The sequence below is a fragment of the Chinchilla lanigera genome, unplaced genomic scaffold, assembly GCF_000276665.1.
Source record: "Chinchilla lanigera isolate Chin_1 unplaced genomic scaffold, ChiLan1.0 scaffold00007, whole genome shotgun sequence".
Classification (NCBI taxonomy): domain Eukaryota; kingdom Metazoa; phylum Chordata; class Mammalia; order Rodentia; family Chinchillidae; genus Chinchilla; species Chinchilla lanigera.
In genome coordinates this window covers 27,999,208-28,013,526 of record NW_004955408.1, presented here as the reverse complement: position 1 = coordinate 28,013,526, position 14,319 = coordinate 27,999,208, and the positions used below count along the sequence as shown (strand labels likewise).

Here is a 14,319-nt window from a genome sequence, read left to right as displayed (position 1 = left end):
GTAATTTATGTACATCTAACTCCACTTTTAAAAGGATTTGAAGTGACTGGCCTCGCCATTGATTGGATATATAGGTCACTGTGAGAGAAGAGTCACAGATGACATTCAATAAATATTTGCTGAAAAATAAATTAATTTACCAGCTCTGGTAAGTGGAAGATGGAAATGGAACTCCAGGAATTGGACAAGTTGGGAAGGGGTTGATTTGAAGAGATCATTGGAATTGACAGCAAATATATTAGTGCAGTCACTTCCTGTATTTATAACTACCTGCATGGGTTGTACTATAAAGAAAGTATTTTCCTTGACTTTTGGTAGTGTTTACAAGCTGTGAAAAGTGCCCCCACTGAGCTTCAGCAATGGGCAAAAGCTGAATACCCTGCCTGGATATTGCAAGTCATTTCTCCTTCTAAGTAAGATTCATAACAGGTAGCACTGACTTTGCTCAATGGTATAACGGTACCTCCAAACACTGTGTATTCTGTGGTCACAACTGCAACATGACTTTGAGCAGCTTGAATCCAAGGAGCTTCCACTGTGTGCTCTGAAGTGTATCACACTGTCTTTTCTCCCTCTCTCAAAGTGTGCATGGATGGCCACTTTAAAAAAACAACAACAACAAACAAACAAACAAACAAAACCCAAAGAACCAAAGAAGACCAAGAAAGTTGGAAGTCACAGAATAATAATGTGAGAGGGCAGGGAGAGGGGGAGTGAACTGCAGTACAGAGTCTTTTGTCTCCTTTGGGTATCCACCAGAGAACTAACTGGTGGATGAGCTTCAAAAGCACAAGCTGTAAGAGTTAGAAAAAGCACTAACAGACATTCACCAACCCAGGGCCAGGAACAGTGTCTGTTGCCACCAGTCGGACTGGAAGACCTCAACCTCATGAATCATGGGACTTGGGTAAAGTACACAGAAAATGAATCTTGACTTAGTCAGGAAAAAAATTAGCCCCAGAATAAAAGTGCCCTGGTTTTACTTAATAAATCTTAAAAGCAAGACCAGAAAGGACCAAACTCTTTTCAGGTAATTTAAGTAGGACCTAGTGCAAAGATCAAGAATTTTTGTAAGAATATGAACAAAGTAATATCCAACAAGATAAAATTCATCACAAGAGGTAGCCTATAAAAAGGGGAGGGCAGGAAAAGAATTAGAGATTATGACTCAAGAGTGAGCAGAAAACTCAACTGAAGTGATAGAGTAGACTTAGCAAAAAGAACTTTAAAATAGTTGTTATAATTACATTTCATGTGTTCAGAGAGGCCAGTAGAGACATAGGACATGGAAAAAAGGGTACAAAATGAGCTTTCACAAAAGAAAACTACAGACTGTGGCATGATAAAATACACTGAACTGGATTAGCACCAAATTAGACATTGCAGAAGGAAATATTAGCTAACTCAAAGAAATAGCCTAATAAGCAATCAGTAGTGAAGTACAGAGAAGTCAGGAGGACAGGATAAGCATCAGTGAATTGTAGACCAACTTTAAGCCCTTCTGGTTGAAGACCACAGTGGGGAGAAGAAAAGGGAAAAAGAAAAAAAAAATTGAAGAAGTAATTGCTCAAATATTCCAAATTCAACAAAAACTATCCAATCAAAAAAATCAGCAGATTCCAAACACACTAATGGTTTGTAGAAAACTAGACTAAAGGACTTCTTGATTAAATTGTTCCAAATCAGTAATAAATGCAAAAAGAGAGAAAAAACAAAACAGATACAGAGGACAATAATAATGGTGATAGCAGATTTCAAACTGGAAATAATATAAATAAGAAATAGGAGTTTAATTCCTTAAAGCCTTAAAGGGAAAAATCTGTCAATCTAGAATTCTATACCTTGTGAAAATAGCTTTCAAAAAAGGTAAAATGACATTTTAGAGATTAAAAAAGCTGCAAGAATCTACCACCAGCAGAACAGTACTACAAAACATGTTAATGATAGTCTTTCAAGTGAAAAGATAGCAGCAGGTGGAAATACGGATCTATACAGAAGGAAACGTATGAGGAATAGCATGTAGTAAATATATAATGGTTACATCCTATTACTTAAATTTCTCAAAAGTGACTGTTAAAGGAGACATGGAAAAATATCACTGTAATGTTCATTTTTGGGTACTGGGAATCAAACTCAGGATCTCAGGCTGGCCAAGCAGGTCCTGCACCCCTGAGCTAATTCCCTGGTCCCACTGTAATGTTCTTAACTACGCATAAAATTGTATGTCACTTGAAGACAGGCTTGACAAAGATGTATAAGAGATCGTATGGTGTAGGAAAATAAATATATGAAAAATGTTCAGCATCATTTGTCATTCAAGAAATGCAAATTAAAACAACACTGAGATTCCATCTCACCTCACAAAGAATGACTATCATCAAGAAATCAACCAATAACAAATGCTGGTGCTGCTGTGGAGAAAAACTAATCTTTTCCACTGTTGGTGGGAGTGTAGATTGGTGGAATCACTGTGGAAATTGGTCTGGAGATTCCTCAGTAAACTAGGATTAGAAGTCCCATTCAACCAAGCTCTTCCCCTTTTGGGTATTTTTCCAGAAGAACTGAAAGCATCATACCACAGTGACATATGTGTACCAGTGTTTATAACACCACAATTTGTCATAGCTAAATCATGGAAACAACCCAAATACCCATCAACTAAAGAATGGATAAAAAAGATGTGGTATTTTTATATAATGGAATATTACTCAGCTCTAAAGAAAGATAAACTCAAGGCTTTTATAGGTAAATGGATGCAACTAGAGACCATACTTATAAGTGAAATAAATCAGACTCACATGTGTAAACACTGTATTGTCTCCCTAGTGTAAGAACCTGAAAGGGTAAATAAAATCTGAAAGGTACAATAGATACCGTGCAAGAGAAAGAAACTGCTCAAAGGGGAGGAACAACTGGGATGAAAGGAGAAAAGAAAGCAAGAAGGAAGGGAAAATATACATGCATATACAAGGATAGTTGGGATCATTGTACTGCTGATTTCTACTGGTCTATCGAAAAGAAAAGTTAACTGGGATGAGGGAAAGGAGAAAATAAAAAAGAAAGGGAAAATACATATACAAGATGACCAGGATAATTGTACTGTTAATTTTGATTGCTTTCTTGAAAGGAACACTTGATACTTAATTGTTTGATCATTCTTATGTGTTTGTATTTGTTTATTGGAATAACGAATATGAAGATAACAGTATGTATTACAGCAACCACTGTTAATTTCTTTTCACCTCATCTGAAATTCTGTATTGTTTTTATGTTGTTTCATTTATGCCTCTGTGTTTGTTAATATGTTTTGGTTCTTTTATCTCTAAAAATAAAATTTAAAACAAAGGCAAAGAACAGTGAATGCTTAAATTTTTTCTTTTTTTTAGTTGCTCTTGACCAATTTTGCACTCTTATATCTGGTAATCTGAACAACTAATTTGAAGACAACAATATGCAATATAACAACCATTGCTGAATTCCTATCATTTTGCCTATTGAAACTTTGTGTCATTTCTAATGTTTTTAAAAATTCTTTTATTATTTTAAAAATAAAAAACAGAAAAAAATTTTGAAAAGCAAGTGGCAAAAAGAGATTGTATAATTGTATGATCTGAAGCAATCATAAAAGTAACAAAGAATTATAAAAAAATAAGCCAATAAAGGAGAAGAGATGGAAATACAAAAACTACCCAGGAACTGAAGATGTAGTCAGTAATAGAGTGTCTGCCTCGCATGTGAGAAGCCCCAAGTTTGGTCCTCAGCATGGTAAAAAACAAAACAAACAAAAAACTTACTCAATTAAGCCTATACAGGACAGAAAAAGAGAAAAAGCAAAGGACAAATGTTAAAAAAACCTCAAAACCGTTATGCTACCCCACAACCAAAAGTGATATACCTTGATTTTTAAGAGTTGATTTTTAAATTTTATAATAACTATAGGAAAGGAAAATAGAACACAGGATTAGGAATTTCAGAGAAGTTACATTCATAGCCTAGAATGAGCATTCTGACTACTTACTCAAGGCCAGCCAAGATTTATCTCTCTTTCCTTACATCACATACAGTCGTTTTGGGTCTAAAATTAGCTTAAATAATTTTCAAGCCTCCCACACATATCATTTGATATACTTGACAGTTCAGTTGTTTTATTTATTCTTTTGTGAGACTAAGCTTCCCCTTTGATGGGAAGCCCTCTGTATTCATTGAATTTTACAAACCCCAAATAAAAATTTGTTGAAAAGCATCATTTAAAACTTCCTCTCCTTGCAGTGCATAAATCACAGTGGCACTTAAAAGGCATGCCAGTTTGGGAAACAAAGGTGCTTTTGTGTTTGGGTCTACATTCCCAGCATGATCTAATGCTAATACCTGCTTGCATTGATATTCATGTTCTTGATGTTTAGGGGAGATTATTATAGAACAAAATGGAAGGTTTTATTTCATCTTCTCTTCATGGGAGAAAAATCAAAACCCACTCCACCCGAAACCAACAAACCCAATCCTCTAGTCAAACTCTGAGCTCCTCTGAAGTTCACACTCTGTAAAGTGAAACCCTGAAGTTTGTGTGGCATTATACTCTTTCCTGTTCCCTTAGCAATTATGCTCAAAGGCCACTAACTAAGTCTGGTGGAAAGGGAATTCAGGTGTCTCTCTTTGAATTCTAGACTTCTGAGGAACTGGTCCAAAGCCCTTGTCTGCTGGGTGATGACAAAAAATTACCCCTTTAGGTATTCACTGGATCTTCCTTCTTTACTGTTTAGAATTTTCTATTTCTGGACCTTTTTGAATGCTATAAGTAAGAAAGAAATTTAATGTCCTGATATTGAAAATGCAGAAATTTACTTGTGGTGGAGACATAGATCTTAACTACAACAATAGTGATTCATAATGATTTGATTACCTCTGATAAATGAATAGAGAAGAAAAGACAAAAGCTGGCATGAACTAGTCTGAAAGAATATAGAGGACTTTTTAAGAATTGAAAGAGGTTTTTTGAGCAGCTGCCCAGCTTGAAAGAAATGGATTAGGAACAGCATTACCTCCCAACAAGGTTTTGGTTACCATTAGATAAAGTAGTTTTGACTGTTGAGCTGGTGTTGCAGTGAGTGTGATGCCACCCGAGACTCACATATTTGATTATGATTGTCCTTGTTATAATTTAAGAGGACGTAGGTATCTCCAGGGTGGTTGGCTCTGGCAGCAAGGTCTCAAGGGGTGTTAGAAATTTTATCCCTCAAATTGGCTTCATCCTCTGCTCCAGCCTCTACTGCCTTGAGCTTGGAAGAATTAATATGTTCTGATAAGATTGCTTCTTCAGTGCCGGAGACATATTTTTCCTCCCCATATACAGTACCCAAAGGAGTGTTCCCTCCTTCTGGTCTGCCGCCCTTTGGATCCGACAGGAAAACATCTCAAGGTTTGCTGCTTTCCAAGGTGCTGAATCGCCTACACCTCGTTTATTTCCGAGTAACCGCAGTAGAAGTATTTCAGAACAGAATGGGCAGATTGTGAGAGTTACACCTTCAGGCTCACATGAGAGTGTTGAATTGGAAACACCCTTTAATTTTGTTTATCAGTAAAAAAGAAAGATGAAATAAAGTATCAAGAAATTTGGAGAGCGAGTACCTTAAGGAAAGTGATCTGGAAGTGTCACGTTACACATGGCTTAAGGAATGTGGTTCTTGGGACAGGTGTGCAGTAGAAATTGTGTCTTGTATCCTAACTGTGGCACTCAGTGTGTGACGGTGAGGCTACTGGTGAGAGGACAGAACTGGGAGAAGGGAGAGGAGGTCTGTACCAACCAGGTAGTCTTTTCATCTAATACCAAAACGTACTTTGTATGGGTTAATTAGATATGATTGTTACTTAGATTCAGGGTTTTTATACAGAAAATTGTAACACTCAATGTGGTGTATGGTTCTCATGCAGATAAGATTTTTTTAGAAAAAGACCCCTGTGGGTTCCTCCCAGTGGGAGTGGGGTGAGGTGAAGCTTGTTACTAGGTTCTAGGGTTGGTGCCAAGCTTTCTGCAGCCAGTAGCTCATTTAATACTAATAACAACCCTGTTATGCCATTGATAGGGACAGAATCCAGGCAGGGAGACTTTCAAACCCTGTGCTTATTTGCTTTCCACTTTCATGCGGCTGCAGAAAGGAGTCATGTTGTCAACATTTTTGCACCATTAGTGCAGTCTACCCTGCGTCATTCCTCGGGGCACCTGCGGAAAGTTGGGGACCCTCTGTAGGCATTCCTGTCTCCATCTTGCTCTTCCCTCCGTTTCAGCCCGATAGGTAATTAGATTTTGGGCTCTGGAACTAGATGTGGTAAGTTGAAAGAACACACAAACAGCAGCCAGCTCGGTCCCTCATTAGTTGTCGACTCTGGGCGGGCTCCACACGTTTGCGAGCCTCATTTTCCCCACGGGGGTAGACAGGAGCAGGCCTCTGAGGAAGGGGCATTACGAGGAGATGAATGTCATCAGGTCTGTGCCTGGCACACAGCGGCTGCTCCGTAGACATCAGGCCCCTGTATAACCTGAGAGTACAAATTGTGTCTTGCTTACCCTGTTGCCCCAGCGCTTGGCATGCAGTGAACACACAGGAGGAACAGTGGTTCTGTTAATGGTGTGCCAGCAAAAAAGCGTTCCAACCTTGTCAGGTTTTAGGGGTATTTCAGGCAGAAAAGTACTCAGGGAGGAAGACTCGGCTTTCCCTTCCCCAGATTCTGGCAGTCGTGGACAGAGAAGAGTGCCCAAGGAGGGGGCCCCTTGAAGCCTGAGCCCATGCTAGGGAGGTTGGTACCTGCGAGGCACAGCCGGGTTCCGGAAGCCGCAGGTGCCGGCAGAGGGCGCCCCGGGCCCGCGGCGGGTGTGTTCTGGCTGGGACGCTCGCGGGGCGCAGGGCACCCGCTGCACTCCGACGCTGACTGCAGCACGGGACGCAGGGCAGAGCGCGCAGTGAGCCCCTGCTGGGTGGAGAGACTCCCGCCGGCAGCGCCGCGCCCTCCTCGGGAACGGTGAGCACGGGCGCCCGAGGGCACGACTTGTCCTAGTTGGGGACACTTGGAGGCGGCGCGGGTGGGACGCGGGCCAGCTAACCTGCTGCTCGGTGCGCGTGGGAGTGGACAGGGTCTTCTCTGACCTTGGGCTCTGGGGAGGGCTTAGGGTTGATCCCTGGAAGGGGCGGATGTCGGGCGGAGTTTTGTGTACGGGCGGTTGACTTGAGGTTTGAACATCAGGATTTGTCTCGAGAGCCCGGCTACGAGCTCTCCAGGGACACAGGGACTGGCGAGGTCATCAGTGAGGGCGAGCGCTCACCTGGGGTCTACCCATCCATCCTCTTTGCCCGCTGGTGGCCCCATTCGGGCGAACCACGTGTGGCTGTCGCCTAGAACTCTGCCTATCAAGCACAGCCCGCCCTTAGGGGAGGGGAGAGGAAGGGGCAGGTGGGCTGTGCCCCGCGGGAACCCGCCGGTCGTTGCGCTCGCCGAGCCAGCTTAGCGCTCTGCCTCGCTTCCACACAGGCTCCGGAGGGGTAGCGGGCGGTGCTGAAGGGAGGATCTGTGTCCCTCCCTGAGGGGGCGAAGGCCGCCCAAGGGGTGCCCAACGCGCAGCTCTAGGAGAAGGAAGCAAAGCTAAGCAAGAGACTAGTCCTGGGGGTACCATCTCCCAAGGAAGCTCCCAGAGTCCTGCGCCCCTTTTCCTGGGTCCTGTCCGTTTTGAGCAATCCCTAGCAATTAAGGAGCAAGGAGACCGGCGACGCAGCTTCTGGAGACCTGACCCGAGATTCCTTCCTTAATCCCCGCTCCGGCTCTGCGAGCGGCTTCCTGAGCATCGCGGAGCCGCGGTGCCTGTAAAAGTCCACTTTCCGAGCTCCCCAAGACAGACAACCCCAAGGCGAGATAGGTGGCCTTGTCTGGCGTGCCCAGCAAGTGATTGGATTGAGTTTGACGTGAGTAAAGCTACATCTGCTCTAGTTTTAGAGAAAGACCGTGTGTTTTTCCTTCGCTTTCTAGGGCTCTGAGAGAGCTGCTGAAGAGTCAGGGACTTGGAGGAACAAGACATGTGTTTTCAGCTGCGTCTTAGAAGGGGAAAATTCCCTGTCATCACCCTAGAGGCAACGACCCTGAAATGTGACTGCGATTGACTGGCAAGGCAGAGGCCTGGGTGTCTCGGGGTTGAAGACTTAGTATATACTAAACAGCCAGCATTTTCCTTGAGGGAATCTAGGATGAGCTGGTACCGGTGCCAGTGACCTGGAGGAAGGGAGTCGGAAGACGACCGTAAAAAGCAAAAGAGACCTTGCCCAGGGCTGACGCCGATTGCCAAGGGGAAGCTCCTGCCACAAACGCTTGCCATCCCCCGAGGGAATGCTGGTGAGGTCCTCTACCCTAGGGAGCAGCTGGGGCTGGGCCTGGGCTGCCCGAGAACCCTCCCGGAAGTCGGATTGACCTCCTATCCTTGCTTCCTACTTGAGGGGCATTAAGCCCTGATGTGCATTCCTTCTGGAAGATGACTCTGAACACCTCCAGTATGGATGAGGCTGGTCTGGTCGTGGAGAGGGACTTCTCCTTCCGCATCCTTACAGCCTGTTTCCTGTCACTGCTGATCCTGTCTACTCTGCTGGGGAACACCCTGGTCTGTGCTGCTGTCATCAGGTTCCGACACCTGCGGTCTAAGGTGACCAACTTCTTCGTCATTTCCTTAGCTGTGTCAGATCTCCTGGTGGCTGTCTTGGTCATGCCCTGGAAAGCTGTGGCTGAGATTGCTGGCTTTTGGCCCTTCGGGTCCTTCTGTAACATTTGGGTAGCCTTTGACATCATGTGCTCCACCGCATCCATCCTTAACCTCTGTGTGATCAGCGTGGACAGGTATTGGGCTATCTCCAGCCCCTTCCAATATGAGAGGAAGATGACCCCCAAGGCAGCCTTCATTCTGATCAGTGTAGCATGGACTTTGTCTGTTCTCATCTCCTTCATCCCTGTGCAGCTGAGCTGGCACAAGGCAAAACCCACAAGCCCCTCTGATGGGAATGCTACTGTCCTGGAAGAGACCGCAGACGACTGTGACACCAGACTGAGCAGGACATATGCCATTTCATCCTCCCTAATAAGCTTTTACATCCCAGTGGCCATCATGATTGTGACCTATACCAGTATCTACAGGATTGCCCAGAAACAAATACGGCGCATCTCAGCCTTGGAGAGGGCAGCTGTGCACGCCAAGAATTGCCAGACCACCGCAGGTAACGGGAACCCTGTCGAATGTTCTCAGTCAGAGAGCTCTTTTAAGATGTCCTTCAAAAGAGAGACTAAAGTTTTGAAGACTCTGTCCGTGATCATGGGGGTGTTTGTATGCTGTTGGCTCCCTTTCTTCATCTCGAACTGTATGGTGCCCTTCTGTGAGTCAGGGGAGACCCAGCCCTTCTGCATTGATTCCATCACGTTTGATGTGTTTGTGTGGTTTGGGTGGGCTAATTCTTCCTTGAACCCCATCATTTATGCCTTTAATGCTGATTTTCAGAAGGCATTTTCAACCCTCTTAGGATGTTACAGACTTTGCCCTACAACAAATAATGCCATAGAGACAGTCAGCATCAACAACAATGGGGCTGTGGTGTTTTCCAGCCATCACGAGCCACGAGGCTCCATCTCCAAGGAATGCAATCTGGTTTACCTGATCCCACATGCGGTAGGTTCCTCTGAGGACCTGAAAAAGGAGGAGGTGGGGGGAATAGCCAAACCCCTGGAGAAGCTGTCCCCGGCCCTATCAGTCATATTGGATTACGACACTGATGTCTCTCTAGAGAAGATCCAACCCATCACACACAATGGACAGCACCCAAGCTGAACTCCTAGATGAATCCTGGCATGCAAAAAGCTCAAGGAGATTTCTTTGGGACTTGCTGCTAGAAATCAAGGTCTGGTGAGATAGTGAGATGTCAGGAGAGCCATCTGCTGCTTTCAAACAGACAACTAAGTATATTTTCAAATACATTCCAGTGTATTTTCTGTTATTCATAGCCCATCAAACAGGGACATATGGGAAGCCACAAGGGACACATCTTTGGCTCCAAAATCATTTTTGAAACTGTTATCTTATGACCTATGAACAGCTTCAATTAAAAGTCAAACCTTTCTGGAAAGGAAGTGAGAATGGTTGAGTTTGCTGTATACAAACAGGTGCTAAAACTGTTCCGAGCAAAGTTTTCAGATTGTAAAGGTAGGTGCATGCCTTCATAAGTTATTTCTAAAAAAATTGAGCCTTACAGTAGGAGTGGGATTTTTTTTTCAGAATTGAGAGATGCTTTATTGATATTGATTTTATTTATTTATTGTATTATATGTATATTTTAAATTTATCATAAGAAATCTATATTTATCATATTTAATAGGATAAAAAATGAGTTATCTGAGATTGAGCTGTCCATCGAACTAGCACTTTATAAGCCGATGAAACAAACACACAGACTCTGATTCTAAATGTTCATGAATAACTTCTAGAAATACAGAAAAGACTGACAGGAAATGAAATTGTAACGATTTCTTAAAATGCAATGGCATTAATAAACACCAGGTGAGAATTGACAAATGCTGTGAATGCTTTTCTCCCTCTAAAATGATTTTGAAAAATGAAAAAAAAAAAAAAGGCATAGCTACTATTGTGTTCTAAATGTTCTAAATGGCAAAGTCTTTTCCCAGGAGAATTTGCAGTTCTGTAAATATCTTATATAAAATCTAGTTTAAGAAGAACACAACTTTGCATTTACAATCTTAGGTGGTAAGGAAAAGTATGTGCCACTTTGTATTTATGTAAAATAATTGGCCCTTCCGTCTTTTCTCATTTCATGCTTCAGATAGCTTTTCTGAACCAAACAAATGGCTGTCCTGGATAGAGACAGGCAGCAAGGACAGTGAGTTTCCTTAATTCTGGGGTCACAGCGGCCCCACTGATGGACAAGGCTCAAATCCTGTGTCTTTGTTTTCCCAGGTCAAACCAAGCCACTCACTGGGGCTAATTTTGTAGTGCTTTCACCTGAACGTAGAACTGACTTTAAAAAAAGGTCTTTAAATGTTAATGGTATGCTAACTAATGAATAGTGCCTCGATAGCCTCAAAGAAGGTACATTACTTTTGTTGATGGAAGGAATGGGAGACCCCATTCTCTTTGGGTGTGTTAAGCACCCCAGAGCCATCAGCATCTCTCTGACAAATGTTTTCTCTGTGCTTTGGAATCAGGTTCTCATGTCATAGTGTGAACTGTAAAAAGTACCATCAGCCTCCCTTTTCAGATACTAACTCATGTGGGGTGTTTTAACAGAGGTTTTTTTTTTTTTTTTTTCATGTTTACAAGGTAGTATTCTTGATAAGCAATTGACTTAACAAGTAGATAAAATTGGTAAATAGAACAAAAATCTACTGAAGAATATTTTCTGGATCAGGTCTGTGTTAAATATGTATTGTGAATGTTTTCTTAATTTTTTTGCTTGTATGCTTTCTTACATATAATAAAATTATTTTGTGAACTCAAATCAACCCTGAATGAGTTGTGTTGCATTTGTTAAATGTAATTTATAAATTTTAAAAGCTGGAATATCTCAGGTGTACAAAGAAGAAAACAAGAGGATTTTTAGCTATACGTTGCTTTAAAAAAAAACTAAAAAATTCTCCTCTTGTTTATGCCATGTGTTATCTTTGAATGTTTAAGTAGAAAATGTTTTCTGATTTGGGATATATAATCTCTTTTTCTTTTGTCTTATTTTTATTTTTGAAGAAACTTTTCTTCACTTAAGGAATTACTCTACTTTAAAATTTTCAGATTTGATAGCTTTCTGAAAAATTGGTCTTTTATTCCAAAGTAAATAAAACAAAAAATTCAGAAAAGACTGTGGTTTGCTATGGGATTGCTATGAACTCCTGGATGATAGCAACCACTGTACATGTGGTATTCATTTTAAATGTAAATTATAACAGATTTTTTTTTTTTTCTGGAGCGAATAACAGGTTGCAATTCTAGGCTTATCAAATTGTCAAACGGAGCATATTCTCAGGTCCTACTAAAACTGCTACTTAGTTCATTAATATGCTAGTCATTTTTTTTTTCATCCTGGGGAAGAAGGGCTCAACAGCAGGTGATATTGAAATAAAGGGTTAAGTTGATCACACAGCAGATGGTGTCTTTTTAGATTCCCTATTTATCTTCCCTAGACTTCAGCATGTAATGAACATATCTAGAATGAGTACCCATAAAACATGTTGCCTTTTTTCTGCTTCATAAATTTCTGGATATCTTTACTTTTTAAAGTTTAATTTTATTCTTAAATCAGAAGCTTAGCAACAAAAGCTACAATGCTCAGGCAGAGTTGTCACTGTCTAACTGATGATACATGACACAAAAGCCTTCTTTTACTAATTTTCTTTTCTACTGACAAAAGAGTGAAAAGTAAATAATATGTTAGAAATGATATTAAATAATTTTACAACTCAATACTTTTTAAATGAGAATATACTTTGAGCTCCTGGTATGTTGGATTGATAAAATGTTATGAAATGTTAATTTTACTGAAAGAATCTTTCAGCTGAGTTAATTTGTAACTGTAAAACAAAATTACAATATGACTTTCATTTTATTTTTAACTGTGGTGATGAATCTTAATAATGCCAAATATATGTGAAGCACTTTAGAAAGTTAGAGATGATTTAAAAGAGAGTTTTTCCCCTCTTTTTATCTAAGAAGTTGCCTTTCCTAATCAAATGTGTGCATTGGTTCTATTAGTGACCGACACAGTAGGAGGGGAGATTGAGCATTGGGCTTCCACGCATAGATCTTGGGGGCATTTGGGAAAGTCATTTACTCCTCTTGAATCTAAGCAGGTCACACTCTGCATTTCAGTTGAGCTAATCCATTAAAGGGGAAAAACAAAACTTCTACATTAACTTTCCCAGAGGAGGGGTCACCCTCCTCCACCCCCAAGGAAATCAATATGTGGTCCAGCTTTAGGGATTTCCAAATTCTCTGCTCCCAGAGGAGCCTGTCATGATTTCTTCCCTGGCATGTGCTAGCAGCATTTCATTCTATTTCTGCCTCCTCCTCCTAGCCCCAGCCTCTCTGCTAGGAAGAAGGCCCATAGTTGGGGGACTGGAAAGTAGGAAGATGAGGCTTTGTTTCAGACCATCCAGTGTTCACATGGCAGCTACCATTTTTCAACCAGAAAATTGAAACCAATATATTCACCACTCAGGGCCTGTTTTCCCATTTGTGAAATGGAAATGGACATACAGGTTCCCATGAGGGTTAAAGGAAGCCAGTGTCTGTGGAGACCTGAGCACTAAGATGTTGAGTTCCTTGATTCTTTGTAGGATTTCTATTTTGAAAGCACCAAGCACTTAATATTTGTTGCATTCATAATATAATGGATCTATGTACTTGAGTTTTTGATGTTTGCCTGATGGAATGGAAGTTACTTTTAGAGTACATGTAGTTTGAGATTCCCCCAGATACTATTGTCCTTTGCTCTGTTTATCTATTATTCCAAAGGCAAGTAGCTTTTTATATCTGCATGGTTAAGAATATTGCCTTAAGTTACCACCAGACAGTGGCTGCATAAATCTAATCAAAACATTTTAGTCTATCCACTCTCCTGATCTTGCAGAATTTGTTTCAGGAATAATCAGTTGGTAGCCCTCTGGCTCCATACTGTGAAAGGCAGGACCTGCTAATCTGCATGGTCCTGTTATTGGGGTTATTTGAAGGATCTTACCTGGGGGATCATGAGACTGTGGTACTCTATGGACTCAATACACCTCCTTCAATATGTTTAAGATTCCCTGGGTAGGAAACATAACAAACCAACCTGTTTACCTTATAGAGCACTGAGGGATGGTGAGCATTACAGTAGAAGCAACACCTGTAAGGTTTTGTTACCAGGCCAATCTGCATAGCCTTCTGTCATGTTAAGTAACTGCCAGGGGATGCAGAGAATTAAAACAAAGGCAGCATCTGGACTTTCGTCTGTTACATCACTCAAGATTTAGGAGTTGTAATTTAAATAGTATTAGAAGCTCAAGAATAATCTCTGATTTAAAAGGGGTTTAGCTTTCTAATCATTATGCAAAAATGTGCTAAACCAGTTAGAACTTTTTTCATATGCGTGGAATACACGTCCTATCCACTCTCAAAATTGTGAAGTATTTCCAGCCGTTAAAAAGGATCCGCTCTGAGCTGTGTCCATAGAAGTGAGACCCTCTCAGGTTTCCTTGAGCAGAGATGCTGGCAAAGTGGCAGATGGGAGTAGCACATGGGAAGACTAGATTATAGGGCAG

General features: G+C 41.5%; 1 protein-coding gene across 1 annotated transcript; it reads left to right on the top strand.

Annotated features, from left to right (window-relative positions):
• The first annotated feature begins 6,931 nt into the window (after nt 1-6,931).
• Drd1 (dopamine receptor D1) lies at nt 6,932-10,298 on the top strand. Its single transcript, XM_005376361.1, has 2 exons — nt 6,932-7,014; nt 8,014-10,298. Exon 2 carries the CDS (start codon nt 8,510-8,512, stop codon nt 9,845-9,847), a length of 1,338 nt encoding a protein of 445 aa, XP_005376418.1. The 5' UTR covers nt 6,932-7,014; nt 8,014-8,509; the 3' UTR covers nt 9,848-10,298.
• The last annotated feature ends 4,021 nt before the right edge of the window (nt 10,299-14,319 follow it).